This window comes from Harmonia axyridis, chromosome 3 (genome assembly GCF_914767665.1).
Source record: "Harmonia axyridis chromosome 3, icHarAxyr1.1, whole genome shotgun sequence".
Taxonomy (NCBI): Eukaryota; Metazoa; Arthropoda; class Insecta; order Coleoptera; family Coccinellidae; genus Harmonia; species Harmonia axyridis.
The window spans coordinates 13,475,871-13,491,195 of record NC_059503.1 but is presented as its reverse complement, the minus strand read 5'-3'; the positions used below and the strand labels follow the sequence as shown (position 1 = coordinate 13,491,195).

Here is a 15,325-nt window from a genome sequence, read left to right as displayed (position 1 = left end):
ATAAATGTGTTGCCATTGAATGAAACATCGCTATGGCTTGGAGATATAATGGAAAAAGACTTATACTCTAGGGGAGAAGTTAATCGGATTTTTGGATGGAATTCCCTGATTTTTCCGTCTTTCACACAGACTTTCTCTGGAGATAAACTCCGAGAGTAAATGCAATCGATATATCAGTAGACTTTCATTTGTTTCAAGAAGTACCAAGTGGGAAGAGCCACAATTTACGATTCAGAACATGTACATTTACACCCGTTTAAAACAAAGATATTTCGTTAGAGTAGAATACAAAAATGAAACATGGAATTGAGAAGGAGTAATGAAATTGAATTTAAAATTACAGAATACGAATTTTTCAATATAGCCTGCCAAAATCTCGCAGCAAAGATAAATACTTAGTTTTAAGATCTAAATACTCGATTTGTAGAAGTTCCTATACGAATATGATTTTATTAAACGAGAAAATATAATAATTTTTTGAATATTCTTATTCTTCAAACATTTTCTACCAATTTAGGTATACATTAACATCCAAAGGTAAAGCTTCGAGTCACCTTACAATGAAAGTTTTAATCAATAAAAAAAACTGTAATATTTTTAGCTGATACATAACCAAGACAAGATATATAAGGCTTCAAAAATGATGGATAAATCCTTTTATTCCATTATTCACTATAAATGAAGTAAAAACTGAGAATTTCACAAACTTCAATTTCAAATATTTCTTTTCAAACAGTTACAAAATCAACAATTTTTTTATATTTCATGTTTCTATCACATAAATTATACGCGACTTGTAATTTCTCACAATTACGAAGCAGAAATATGGGAAAACCCCATTCTACACAATACAAAAAACGCACGGCTGATGGAGTATAAAATGCGGTGTTGACAGCAAGAAAACCTCGCATCAAATCACCGCATATTGACAGATGACAGATTGCCGAGACATGGTGTAGGTACAAGAAACCATGAATGATGAAAGAAATGAAAGAATCCTTTCTATTCCAATCTACGCTATTCATAACGAAAAACGTGAATATTTCAGGAGCGTAGAACACTTTGAATAATAACCTTTCGAAATGATCCCTCTAGAATTCCCGCATTTTATGTTTTGAAGTATGTAGAATTTAAGACTAAAAAATCATCTGTCCACTGTCTTTCCTATTCATTATTCGATAGAATTTAGTACAAAAAATTGTTACTATATCACATTTATCTATCAGCTCATGAATAAAATCCATAGTTTTCTGAAAAAAATTAAGGATACTATTCAAGGTACCTATTAGCGTCGGGTTCGAATCCCAGTGAATTTGAAGTGGAAAAACTAAACCAAGTTTGAAATTTGCTTTGATTTCTTCATGAATTCTCATTTTTTCAATGAAATATCGAACCATAGAGTAAAATTCACATTGTTCCTCACACGGGATTCGTCCATCGTTAAATCTTCGTCGACTTCTGAATTCTCACACGTAGAAACCGAAACTACGGGAAATATGCACTCCGCTCCATTCAAAACAAAAAACTCGACACGAAATGCGGTGTTGACACAGAGAAAAACTCGTAAGAATTTTACCGCATATTGACAAGTGACAGGTTGACGCGACATGACGTATAGAAGTCGGTAGATGACGGACAGTCGAAGAATTGCACACAGCTGTAACGCAGACTTTACGGTCGCCACGAGAAATTATCTCGTCGCACCGTTTGACCTCTACATCTCGATACCGCCCTGCAGCAGAGGCGGCTCGTGATATCAGGCAATTCAGGCTTAGCCCCAATAGTAACAGGTGTTTTTTTGTTAATGCATTAAAAGTTTCGATGGTTGTTATCTATAGTTTGACAGTCGATAATGTCAAATTGTGTTGACATTTCTGTTCAGTTAGGTTTGGATAGTCATCATGAATCGTTTAACGCCAAAACAACTCTCTCAAATTGTGGAAATTTACTAAAAAAAATAAATCTGTTCGCGAAGTTCAACACGAAGTTTAACATTTTGTATATTGGTGAGAGGCGTTTGCTGACACGTCTGAAAAATATGTTCCTAAATCTTGATACTGAATAATGAAAACTATGATACATTGGCGTACAACTTTGCTTCCGCCGTTTTTTTCCGAAATTCGAGACTTCATTGTGAAAAACTGGTTATACATTTATGATTCAAAGTATTGTCTATCGATGGCCACTACTTGCTCCCATCTTTCGGCAGCGTACGAGTCCCGCGTTGAAAAAACTGGTCATTTTTCGAAGCGATCCACGAATCGATCGATTTTTCTACTTCTTCATAAGATCGGAAGTGCTAGTCAGCCAGGTCGTGTGCCATTGATCGAAACAATTGGAACTCCGAGGGATTAACGTCTGGATAATACAGCGGGTGGGGAAGTACTTTCCATTTCAACGTTTTCAAGTATGTTTTTACCACTTTCGCATCATGAGGTCGAGCATTGTCTGCTGTAAATCAATTTATCATGTCTCTCGTTGTATTGCGGCCGTTCGTCTTTCAATGCTCGGCTCAAATGCATTAATTGCGTTCGATAACGATCGCCTGTGATTTGGTTTTAACAACTCAGAAGACACTAACCCGTGCTGGTCGCACCAAATACTGAGCCAACGATATTGGAACCGTGAATACTCGGTGTGGCCGTCGGTGTGGAAGCATGGTCGGGATGTCCCCATGATTTTCTGCGCTTCGGATTATCGTAATTAACCCATTTTTCATCTCCAGTCACGATGGAGATGCAGAAATCCCTTTAATCTTTGCCTTGCAAGCAGCTGTTCGCAAGCAAACAAATGCCGTTCAACATATGTCGGTTTCAACCCAATTTCCTTGTTTCTGAATCATTTCCATGACCTTCAGACGTTTTGAAACGGCCTTTTGCGACACTTCCAATGATCCTACCAATTCTTGTTGCATTTAACACGAGTCTTGATCAAGTAATGCTTCCAATTCTGTATCTTCGAAAACCTTCTCTTGTCCACCGCCATGCTGGTCTTCGACGTAAAATCGCAGTTCTTGAAGCGTTGAAACCACTCTCGGCACGTTCTTTCATTAACAGCGGCCTCACCATAGGTATTTGAAAGCATTCGATAAGCCTCAGCCGCAGATTTATCCATATTGAAGCAGAAAATTCAAACCTCTCGCAAATGACGAGAATATGGTTCATAAGCTGACATGTTTAATCGAGAATAACTTTATGATGCAGGCACAAATCGACTAATATTTCGATGGCATTATGTTTACAAATACCTAAGCTTGTTGTATGGCATCTACGATCTCTATTTCGACTACCACTTACCGCTACAGCCATCTATTGCAAAACAGCGGAAGCAAAGTTGTACACCTAATATTTTCAATTGAAAAACATTGCCAGTTTCATCAATCAGGGAAGAAATGGAAGACACAGTTGTTGTTATATAATTATATTCTAAGACAAACTATTGATTTCGGCACTAGGCCATCATCAGGTTTGCTGAAAATAAGATATAAACAAAAAATTATAAGACGATAACATAACATGTACAATTTTACAAACGTTTCTTGTCAGTGATATTCTCTGATACAAACAAAGCAATGTATTGCAAACTCACCGTTAATGAAATATGTACTTTTTTAAAGGACATCAAATATATTATTATGCTTTATTTGTATCAGAGAATATCATTGTCAAGAAACGTTTGTAAAATTGTTTATGTTATGTTATCGTCTTATAATTTTATCTTAGAATATAATTATATAGAACTAAGTGTGTCTTCCATTTCATTCCTGATTGATAATTTATCAGACACACTGATGGAGTTATTCGTTCAGAAAATTGCCAGTTTCATTCAACAACAAATTTATTATGGACTGAGAAGAGTTGAATGAAAATTTTGGCCTTCTCGTCTCAGATGGCCACCTGCCGCCGCCACTGGCGTCCAGCGTCTCCGATGGAGCTGAATCTCGATCCTCGTCCCACGGACGGTCGGGTCGGGTTACGAAAAAGGCACTGATCAACGTAATCAACAACTGTTAAAGGGGGCTCTTATCCTTGCGTTGGTTTTAGTCGATTTTTTTTCAAATAGCGCCGGTCGTGACCCACGCTCATTCGAGGGTGTGATAGCGATCTTCTCGGAGTATGTGGTTTCCACCCAGTTTGGGACGGCAGGATGTTGTAGGAGAGTTCCAACAGGTTTTATTGCTTTAGAAAATGTATCAATGGAGATTTGAGTGGGAATTGAGAACGAAAAGTTGTCTACTGAAGAAAGATTTGAATTCCATGCAAAGGTTTGCAGGGCCGTAGCGTGGTTTTTGGTGCCCGGTCCAACATTTAATGAGGCCTCAAAAGTCAACTCCACGTGAATTCTTCAGCATTCTGAAAGCCATCTAATCCTTTTCTTTTGGAAAATAGCCAAAATGAAGATATACCAACAGAGTGGTCCAAGAAAAACGTAACACCTCGATTTTCCGGTTTTAAAATGAAAATGTGGAAAATCGCTCTAACCCGTCTATTTTTGATTCGAGGGGGAACAACTTTTCCTCCCTTCGCATACCTGTGACTACAACCCTCTAACGGGGATGAGTGCAACCCCTTAATTTTGAATAGGAATGAGGGGTGTTGGGTTACCTCATTTTGAAGATCTTAACGAGTACTATCTGATCCTGAAATTTTGCTTCAAAATTTTCATCGATAACGAAATGAGAGGTAAAATAGTGGAAGACTACCTAATCAATAAATACCTTTGAATACGTCGGATACGAATGATATTCTCGAGATAAATTCCACATTGCCTCTTTTACTATTATCGTAAGTAATTGCACAAGTGCATCAAGATTACCGATAATTTTGCATGATAGCGTGTTTTATCATAAAAACTGCATGAGTTCATTTTCATTTTTGGAGAAAGAGCCCGACACCGAAGGTGGAGGGCTCTTTCTCTAAAAATGAAAATGACCGAATGCAGTTTTTCGAAGAAAACACGCTGGAATGCGAAATTATCCGGTCATTTTGATGCACGAGTGTAATTCGGGGGAATATTTCCCGAATAAACTGTTAACTTGTCAAAGTGACGTAGATTCCATAGATGCCATAGATTCGAACTGTATAAGATGCATAGAAACTATGCATCTATGAACAGAACAATTATCGCAGACTGCAGAGCTATTTCGCTTCCTACAATGCAATTATCGCTGTAAGTTTCGATAATTGTATTCCATTCACATAGAATTTTTGACAGGAGGGAAATATTCGCTGTAATTTTCGATAATTGTTCTCCATATACATAGAATTTTTGACAGGAGGGAAATATTCGCTGTAATTTTCGATAATTGCATTCCATTTACATAGAATTTTTGACAGGAGGGAAATATTCGCTGTTATTTCATTATCGATGGATATTTTGAAGCGAAATTTTAGGGTCAGATAGTACTCGATACGATCAATATTAGTTACTGCCACAATCCTCATCCCTATTCAAAATCAAGGGGTTGTGCGGGAATGAAAAAAAGCGGAAAAGTTGTTCCTCCTCGAATCAAAAATTGACTATTGACTATTAAATTACTTTCTTTTGTTCTTCGTCGACAAGTGCTTTGACAACAGCTTCATTCTATTTGAACTCGTATTATATTATCTCATTTAAGCCTATTAGCGAAAGATAATACCTGCCTGAAACATGAAACAAATCTCGTTGAAAACGAGAAGTTGTTCCTCCTCGAATCAAAAATTGACGAGTCCAAGCAATTTTCCACATTTTCATTTTGAAGCCGGAGAATTGAGAAGTTAAGTTGGACCAGTCTGTATAAAAATTTTTTATAAGATTATATCGAATATTAAAAAAGTTTAAGAAATAAGGAAAAAGCTACTTTAATGAAATACAAGGATAGGCATCATTGATGCAAATGAATTGAACTATTAAAGATTAAATTACATTCTTTTGTGACTCGTCGACAAGTGCTTTGACAACAGCTTCATTCTATTTGAACTCGTGTTATATTATCTCATTTAAGCCTATTAGCGAAAGATAACACCTGCCTGAAACATGAAACAAATATACGTCTCTAACACGCAAGGCTATCCTGTAACCGTTTAAGGGTGAAAATTATTTAGGCTTTATTTTTTCCTCAGACTGCATTGACGGTAGGTATTTGGCATAATATACAGGTTATATATGCAGGGCGCCATTGGCGCAAAGATGAATGGACGCTATACTCATTTATTGATATCATAGAGTAATAAACATAGATAGAGGAAGTATACGCGCAATTTTTACATGTCCCCAACATGGTTAGATCACGTTATCGGATTATGATATATTTTCGAATCGACAATTTTACTATATCGTTATGAATGTATCTTATATTGAATGAAATATTTTTATTTGTGTGATTCCCGATTAAATATTGCAAATTTGAATATTTGGAATCCAATATTTTTCCTAATTGTCGAATTTATAATAAGCAGAATATTTATTATTTTCTATATCTACCTGCTGAAATCCAAGGTTTGGCAATTTTTGCTCTCCTACTGTCATCGGTTGTTTCAAGTCGTTTGACGCGCTTGGAGTTTGTTTTCTGAATTTCTGATATATTTAGGTATTTATTTCGATATATTCTGAGTTAATATGAATCTTTGATTCACTATGGGACATAAGAAGTGCGTTCTTTGTGGAGAAACTCGCGAATTGAGTGAAATATCGTATCACTGATATGTTTTCATTTCCGCGCGCTTCATGTCAAATATGATAGTTCATGTCGGGGACAAAATTGCTTACTGGAAATGACATATGCTCACTATATTTATGTTTATTACTCTGGAGTTGATATAATTCAAATTATTCAATAACCATTTTGGAGCGAGTCAAATTCACAATTATCAAACGTTCATTATCAAAAAAGAGGAAACCAAAACCACCCTCGAGTGACAAAAATCTGGCATTCCATCGTCGCTCTCCACGCTTCAATTTCACAAAACCACTTTATTTCTATGGCTCTCCATTATCTCCAAAAAAGCACGTATATTTCATTTCAAAAGAAAAATCTCATTCAAGTGTCCTGGCCCAAGCTCACTTTTATTACGGAAAGACATGCACCTATAAACGTGAATCCAGGCATAATTAAGCACCCCCAATGTCATATAAGAGGGATGGAGTGATGGAGATAAAGGGGCGAATCTGAAACCCTCCGGGGCACGTACGGTGGCGCTCTCATCGAATTTTACGATTATAAACCCGTCTCGGATATCTGATGGGAAGAGATGAGAATACTGTTAATGAACAAGGGGAGATAAAATTCGGTAAATGATCGCTGGATGCGTATAGGCTGAGATGTTTGGATGTTGCGTGGTCGGGAGAGATAATAAACGTAGTTTGGTGATAGGGAACGTTTAGCTGAACATTGGTTATCTTGTAGATGTGGAAGATTTAACGTTCGAGCACTTGTAACTTGGAAGATGAGACTGTAGGAATCTTGAAGATAGGAAGTGACAGTCTGACGCGAGTGTTTCATGGTTACCGGTCAATTTCAATGTTGGTATTGTTTTTGTAGACCTTTATGAAAAGCTAAAGAAGACTTTGGTCAATGCTGGTTCCTAAGTTATAGGATGTTCAAAGTAGACACAGCAATTAAAGCTACAAATGCAAAGTTATCATAACTTTTGAACCAAGGAACATATTGGAATAGTTTTTTCGCTACTTTGCAGGTAGATATTCTTCATGAGAATGTGCCAGTATCTTCGGCTACAAAGTTGATATGGGTAAACTTTGTTTCTTTTTGATCATTGTATAGGTTGTTTTTTTTTTGAGTTATATAACTTTAAGTTGGCATTACTGTTCAATATAGCGACCGATTTAACAGCTGTCAAGTGATTTATTCTCAGTTTGGTTTGGCAATTCATCATGAATGGACTCACGCCTAAACAACGCTTGCAAATAGTGCAATTTTATTTCGAAAATAATGGCTCTGTGCGGAGTACGTATCGCGCACTACGTCCATTACCGATGAAGCGTCAACAAATAAAACTGCCGCATTCGGAGTGAAGCTAATCCTCAAGTGTATGTCGAAACACCGTTACATCCAGAAAAACTGACTGTTTGGTGCGCTTCATGGGCTGGTGGAATCATTGGTCCGTACTTCTTCAAGAACGATGATGGCCAGAACGTTACAGTCAATGGTAATCGGTATAGAGCCATGATTACTAACTTTTTCATTCCTGAATTGAACAACCATGATGTCCAGGAGCTGTGGTTCCAACAAGACGGCGCAACATGTCACACAGCTCGTGCCACAATCGATTTATTGAAAGACACGTTTGGTGACCGCCTACTTTCACGTTTTGGACCTGTGAATTGGCCTCCAAGATCTTGTGATTTAACACCGCTAGACAACTTTCTGTGGGGCTATGTAAAGTAATTGGTCTATGCGGATAAGCCACAAACCCTTGACCATTTGGAAGACAACATTCGCCGTGTTATTGCCGATATACGGCCACAAATGTTGGAAAAAGTAATCGAAAATTGGACGTCCAGATTGGACTACATCCGAGCCAACCGTGGCGGTCATATGCCAGAAATCATATTTAAAATGTAATGCCACAAGATTATCTTGCGGATAAATATTATTCATGTCAATCGAAAAATCCATCGTAGTTTTATTGCAATTTAAAGTTCTATAGCTCTAAAAAAAACACCCTTTACCAAGAAGACAATAAATTCTTCATCATTAAAGAGTCGGACTCAATCATTCGACTTGAAATAACCGACATTTGAGCAAAATTATAGTTTTCTGGAACAAATAGATACTTAAAACAGAACAGTTTCGGCAATTATTCATTTTGTTCTCCCTGAACTTTATCTGAATTAACAGACCAAAACAATCAACGACTAAGGAAAAATTGTCATCATATATCAACAAATTAATGCTCTTCATTTACATTTTCAAGGCCATTAATCAATATGCGCCTAGCAAGATCTCAGAACAAAACAAATTCAAATTAACTCACCCATTCGGTATATGAGCCGGCATTGTCTGCAACCTCCTTGCATACAATACAGACCCTCCCTCAGACATGTAACCATCAGTCACCTCTCGAGGGGAATTCCTCAAGACCTCTCCATCCGACATATAACCATTGGTCAGTCCAATCTCACAGTAGTCTCCCATGCCCTCAGGTTGCATCATCTGATATGTAGGTCTGTGTCTTGAAGGCAAGGTGAGAGTACTGCAGTAGCCTCTAAACAGTGGTCTCATCGGTTCTACGCTCACCGAATTCTCCTCTTCAGCTGATGCTTCTTTGATGGTGAGGCCGTTCTGTTGGACTTTGTTCTGTATCTTCTCCGGTTCTTTTGGAAAACCCTGATTCGTTTTATTGTCTGGCTTAGACGTAGGAGATGTTGGGGATTTACTCTGAACTTGCAGCTTCTGAATAGGTTGGTCTTGTTGTTTCAGTTGTTGAGGTTGGTGCTGCAGCTGTTGTTGTTGTTGTGTTGGTCTGTGGTTTTGTTGCGTTTCTGTGATAAGTTTGGACGGTTCTTTCTTGGTGTAGGGTAGGTTCGAACTTTCGGAACTACTCTCGCTGGAAGGTTTGTAAATAATACTGCTGTTGCTACTGTTTGGACCTGTTGTGGAAGTACTGTGACTGCTCTCTGATAGTTGCTGGTCCCTCTCGTTTTTCATGGGTGATATCATGGCTACCACTGGTTTGTTTGTTGATGATATGTTGATCTGAAGATAAGATTTGAATGTAATTATACTTTACATAGAGTGGTGAGCAACAAATTGAAGTACACAATCACTTGAAAGTCTCGAATCAAAATGTGGGTTTAGGTAGTATATTGAAGACGTGATAATTTCTCTTGGGAACATTTCATCTAATTATTTTCTAACCTACACTTCTTAAATGGCTGATACGGATAGAAAACTGAATATATCGATCATATAGCTCTTGAATGGTGCGAAAAAGAAAAAATTTACCCAGTGCGTGCTATCACGAAGAATTCCACTTCAGACATTCTAGACCTGTCACATTCAACATATTTTCTCACGTATTCATTTGAGTTACAGCGGATACTTATCGACAATTACGTCGTTGCAAAACATGATATATTGCAGAAACTAATCAAACAGTTCTTAGAACAGATCTGAGTCAATTCTGGTAACCAAGATCTGTTTCATTTCCACACTGTGTATTTTACTCAATCATCCCTGCGGTCGTATACATTTATGAATAATCTCTACGTCAATAAGAAGGCTGTTTACTGTAGGATGATTTGAAGAAAGAGACGTTTTAGTTTTTCGAGGTATCAGACAGGCCTCTCTAGTTTTGTAATTATAGCTTAAAATTGGGATTTCATCGTTTTCGAACACCTTTACCTAGATTGACATCTACAATTTAAGTTTTCAATGATTAAGAACTTCCAAGATATCCTAAAATTGAATCATATTCAAAAATATCAATATCGAGGCAACAGAGAAGCAGTCGAGGAAGCAATATATTCGTAATTTGACAGGATGAACATTAAAAGTGAATAATGGCTGAATTGAAGTTCTAAGGATTCTTCTTCTTCGACAGAAATGATTTATTAGTTGTTTTTGGTATACAAGGTCTTGAAAATCACGAGTTAGATTCTAGATCTACATTTTATTCAGCAAGTATATTTGGAATGTATAATTTTATGTGTATAATGGTATCGTATTTGTCCATAGTCAGCCAAAAACACACTGTTGGTGATTCGGAGAGCAGTTTGGTGCTGTTTAAGGAGTCTGTTTTGTAATGAGTTTTTTAATATGAATTATACAAATGTGTTAAACAATTTAACAATTCCTAAACTTTGTTGAAGCGTTTATCGTTCCATGATTAAATGGCATAACCTACCGAACATAAATGACTTAAGAAAAGTCGAAATCGAAAATTATATCTCTCGAAAGGGCAATTGTACTTTAATATGTCATCGGTAGTTAGTAGGAACTTCTTTAATTACTCATTATTCTTCAGCTTTTATCGAGTACCCACTCAATATTTCCAGACATTAAATATAGTCTAAGCCGTGAAGTGAGTGATAAATTGAATCGAAGAATCAGCAGTCTGCATTGGACTATATCAAAAGGACCCTTTGTTAAACAACGAAAGGTCTACGTGGATGAATTTGTATATAAAAAAGTACTATCACGACTTATCTTTGCCTTTTCCGAATGTAATAAACTTCGTAGAGAACTCCAAGGTCAAATTTATACAGCTTTTGAGTCAAACGTTGATAAAATTTCTGATTTCTCAGAAAAAACCATTTCTAGGAAAAGGTTTTCAAGTTGTTGCCTGCTGTTTTCCAAGTAAACACCAGAATATTATGTAGAGATTATTGTTCAGATCATTTTTTCAGCTTTATCTTTCATGGTTTAATTCGCTCAAATGTGTTCTTAATAAACCTTCTCTTTATATAGAACAAACCCAAGTTTGAAATGAGGTGAAATCCTGTTAGGGTCCCACTCATTCCAGAACATTTGAAACGTTTGAAACATATCCTCACCTGTGAACTCTCCCTAGACATCCCACTAGGCGGCGATTTAACCATAGATTGCACACTCTTCTCCTCCCTCGTCACCTTACTGGTACCCTTAATGGCAGCAGTAGGCTTAGGAATACTAGTACTATGCGGTATCTGCGTATTCTGCACAGGCAAACCACTACCCGACTTGTTCGACACATCCGTCTTACTAACCGACACTTTCACCCTAGGTTCAGCCAGCTTGGAAGCCGACAAACTAGCCACCTTATTCGCGTGTTTCTCAACCTCCGTCTTGGTCGTCTTTGGACCTACCACCTCCTTCTTGCCCGCGTTGGGGCTGTTCTTAGACGAGGAGGAGGCCTTCGCAGGCCTGGAAGGCTTGATCCGCGAGGCATTTCGTACCGGTTTCACATCGACACTGGGCTCCAAACTGGCACTGCTATCACTTCTCTCACTCCGTGCTGACGACACACCACTAGAACTGCTAGTCCGTTTGCCGTTGCTCACCGGAGCTGGCTTATCGTTAGACTTGAACAGCTTGAGCTTATCTAGCATGGAGTTCTTCTGTTGCTGGGGGCTTTGCTGATACGGGCTGGCTATCTGGGCAGCTGGAGGTCCACGCGGTATCATCGACAGGGCCGGACTGGTTGCCCGTGAGGACCCGGCCATGGGTCGGACCTTGTCTGGAGGGCATCTTCTGGAGGGCAGCGCAGAGCCTGGCAGAGGGATGCTCGTTCCTCCTTTGTGGGGTATCGCCGACGATCTGTAACGAATTAACGTAAATAAACAGAAGGAAAAACTTTCAATACGTGCATTCATCGGTTGGTTTGTTGTTACAAGCTATTTAAAGGAATCTGTAGGAAGTATTCTTCATCGGAGGCTAACCCGCCGTAAAATAGGCTGTAAAACTAAATACCTACGGGTCTCGGAGAACGTTTATTACCCAGGGTTTCAGATTGGATCGGAGTTGTTCTCTTAATTTTTTTTTTGGATGCAGTTTATGCCCACATGTTTATTGGAGATGACTTAATTGGAATTAACGGTATTCGAGAATAAACGCCAGTTGTACTCGAAATGATATTATGGATTAACGGCTGTTCAGTATTTGAATTAGCCCAAGATTGTTTTAGTTGGTTTTATAAACATTACGAAACTGTTATCGTTGGAGATTTTACATGAATGGATGAATATATATGGGTACTATATTCGTTAATGAGCGCAATTATCTTAACAAAGCTGCTTGTGTGTCTTGAATAATGTGCGTTAAATGAAATTGCTTCGGAATTTACATGAATTATCAAACTTTTCAAATTAACTGATATTACTTAATTGCTACTCATAACGTTTGTCTGAAACTATTTTGACTGTTTTTGTATAATATTCGTTGAAAAATACTTGTAATTAAGAATCTCATTTTGAAGGCTAAGAATGAAGGATTTAAACATTCCTCCAAAAATATCATTGAAATAATTCAAAAAGAATGATGTCCACATATTTTTCATTTCTTCTTGTGTACAACTGTAGTACATAGTTACCTGGCATTATATGCCAATAAATTTTTAAATAGTGAAGTCCGTTCGCATCGAATTCATTTTCAGGATTTTTGTAATAAATGAATATACCTATCTACTTTATTTTGCGTTCTTGTTACGTTGAAAGCAATACAAAAGGTATATTGTATTTTTAAGGGATGAAAATATCTGCAGTTCATATTAAAGTAGCCCTTGTTTTTCAACAATCAAATTTGCGACTACAATGTTGGAAAACTAGTTAATTCAACTCGCTGTCATATTTTGATTAGTCCTGTTGGTTCTAGTTGAATTTCTAATCAAGTTTTCCGTAGAAAATAATGAAGTTTAAACGAAAAAAAAAGCTCTTGTGCTGTCTCAAGTATATCCGAATTGAATTATGCATTGCAATTTCAGTGAAGCGCTAACTAAAAATGTTAGAAACCTACTTCTTGAAAACCAACCAGACTTGTGAAAAAAAAATTAATGGATTTCGCATGATTGATTGCATTTCTCGAAACTCAAATTACCACTTCGAAGCAAGACGTGATATTTGAAGTGTTGAATTAATTGTTCGATACGTTTTATTAACAATCGATTTCGATTTGTTTACCCTCTTATTAAAAACATATTACGAAATTTTTTTGCAAATCATTTGAGGAATATTATTTTTCATCCTAAAATTAATTCCATTCAATATTTTTATGTTTTTTTAGCGTTCTAATCGAACCAAAATGTAACGAAACGAATAAAAAATAAATCAAAAAAAGTTCTGTGCGTTATAGGTTGCATGTGTTCGATAAACTTCGATTCTATTCAATCTGTTGTATATTCGAGAAGTTGAAATGGGGTGGTATACTAGGGGAGGCATTTTAAAGAGGGTCTGTCAGTCTAACTAACATTGTGTGTTCAAGCTTATCTAAACATTCCAGATACATATTCACTTATAATGTTTATTTTTCAAATTGAATAGTTGTGTCCACAAGCCTATGTCCCGTTCTTCAGATGATATCATATAGTTGATGATAATTTATACAAGAAAAATGAAATTGTGAAAAATACGATTTGGGTTCAACTTCAATAATATTAATTCATGTTCCAACAACGAATTTTTGTGTTTCTTTGAATTGATTTTGTAGTATGTATTCTCAATGTTCAAGCGAACATTTAACAAAAATATAATCATCATTTGAATTTCGTTGTTATCGAAATTTTATTAATTCTATTTCCACTTCTAATAATTTCAATAATAATTGTTTCGCTGGGCAGAAGCTTCTTCAGATTTGACATTCTGAATAAGAATAACTGGAAAATCTGAAGAATTTCCAACAGCTAAAACAATAATTGTCATTTAAATAATAAAGAAGTGGAAATAGACTCACTCATTTATTTTCGATTAAAATGAATTTCCATCAGTGAAGACCGAGTCAATCCAATATTTGAATCTTCTTGAATATTTATTTCCTCAACCAATTCTTGAGGGAGGAGCATCAAACTATCCTCCATAACCAGAAAAGTTAATAAAATATATAAAAAAATCATTTGCTTCAAAACTGATTCAATAAATTATCAAGTATAGTGTTGATGGTCAATTGGCAGAAAACTAGTGAGGCCATAAAGTATTCTTCAATGTTGACATGCTTGTCAAACCATGCTAGTTAAAACCCAAACAAAACAAACAGAAACATCTGCACGCACCTTCGTGTTTCTGGGGAAGTAGGCAAGCTTGTAGCTTTGCGAACGTTGCTACCAGAATGTGTATTCCCCATTGCGAAGTCGACGAAGAACGAACCGACGCACCATAGAAGAACGCGCCACAGAACTTTTTACACCGCGTGATTCTCTGTATCGCTTGTGTCACGTGCCCAAACCAACAGCCACCCCAACAATGTGTAAGAAAACGAGAATGCATCTGGTGTACTCATCACGTGCAACGAGTGCAGCGTGATCTGTAACTGGTGATCTTCTGAGCACTGGTCCCTCCACAGATCTCTATCTTTTCATTTAAACCTACATACAGTTATGTGGTATCCAAGGGCGTATGAATGACTCATTCAGTGGCGACAATACGTTCAAATTGAGCCTAAAAATGGCGAATGGAACGGGGCTCAACCATAGAACTTAAGAATACGATAGACTGCACAGAACTGACACTTCGTCGAAATTAAAATTATTGAGCTTGATTGATATGTATACAGAACAATTTCATTCAACTAAATAAAATGGGATCTATTTCGAAAAGATTCCACAAATGATGTGAACGAAGAATGTAAACCAGAAAGCTCAGAAACCGGCAGCCAATCAAAAACGAGATCACTTGCGTCTCCACTGTGTTTTAATGAGTC

General features: G+C 37.0%; 1 protein-coding gene across 6 annotated transcripts in view; it reads right to left on the bottom strand.

Annotated features, from left to right (window-relative positions):
* The window catches only part of LOC123677155 (protein sickie), a 190,000-nt gene that overhangs the window by 57,909 nt on the left and 116,766 nt on the right, over positions 1–15,325 (bottom strand). For 5 of the 6 annotated variants that reach the window (XM_045613695.1, XM_045613697.1, XM_045613696.1 and 2 more), the window contains 2 exons: positions 11,494–12,235; positions 8,973–9,694 (listed from right to left, as the gene is read on the bottom strand). In XM_045613695.1, coding sequence (XP_045469651.1) covers positions 8,973–9,694; positions 11,494–12,235 — 1,464 coding nt within the window. Of the gene's footprint in view, positions 1–8,972; positions 9,695–11,493; positions 12,236–14,678; positions 14,871–15,325 lie in introns of those variants that run through there. The other variant, XM_045613698.1, reaches the window with a different exon arrangement.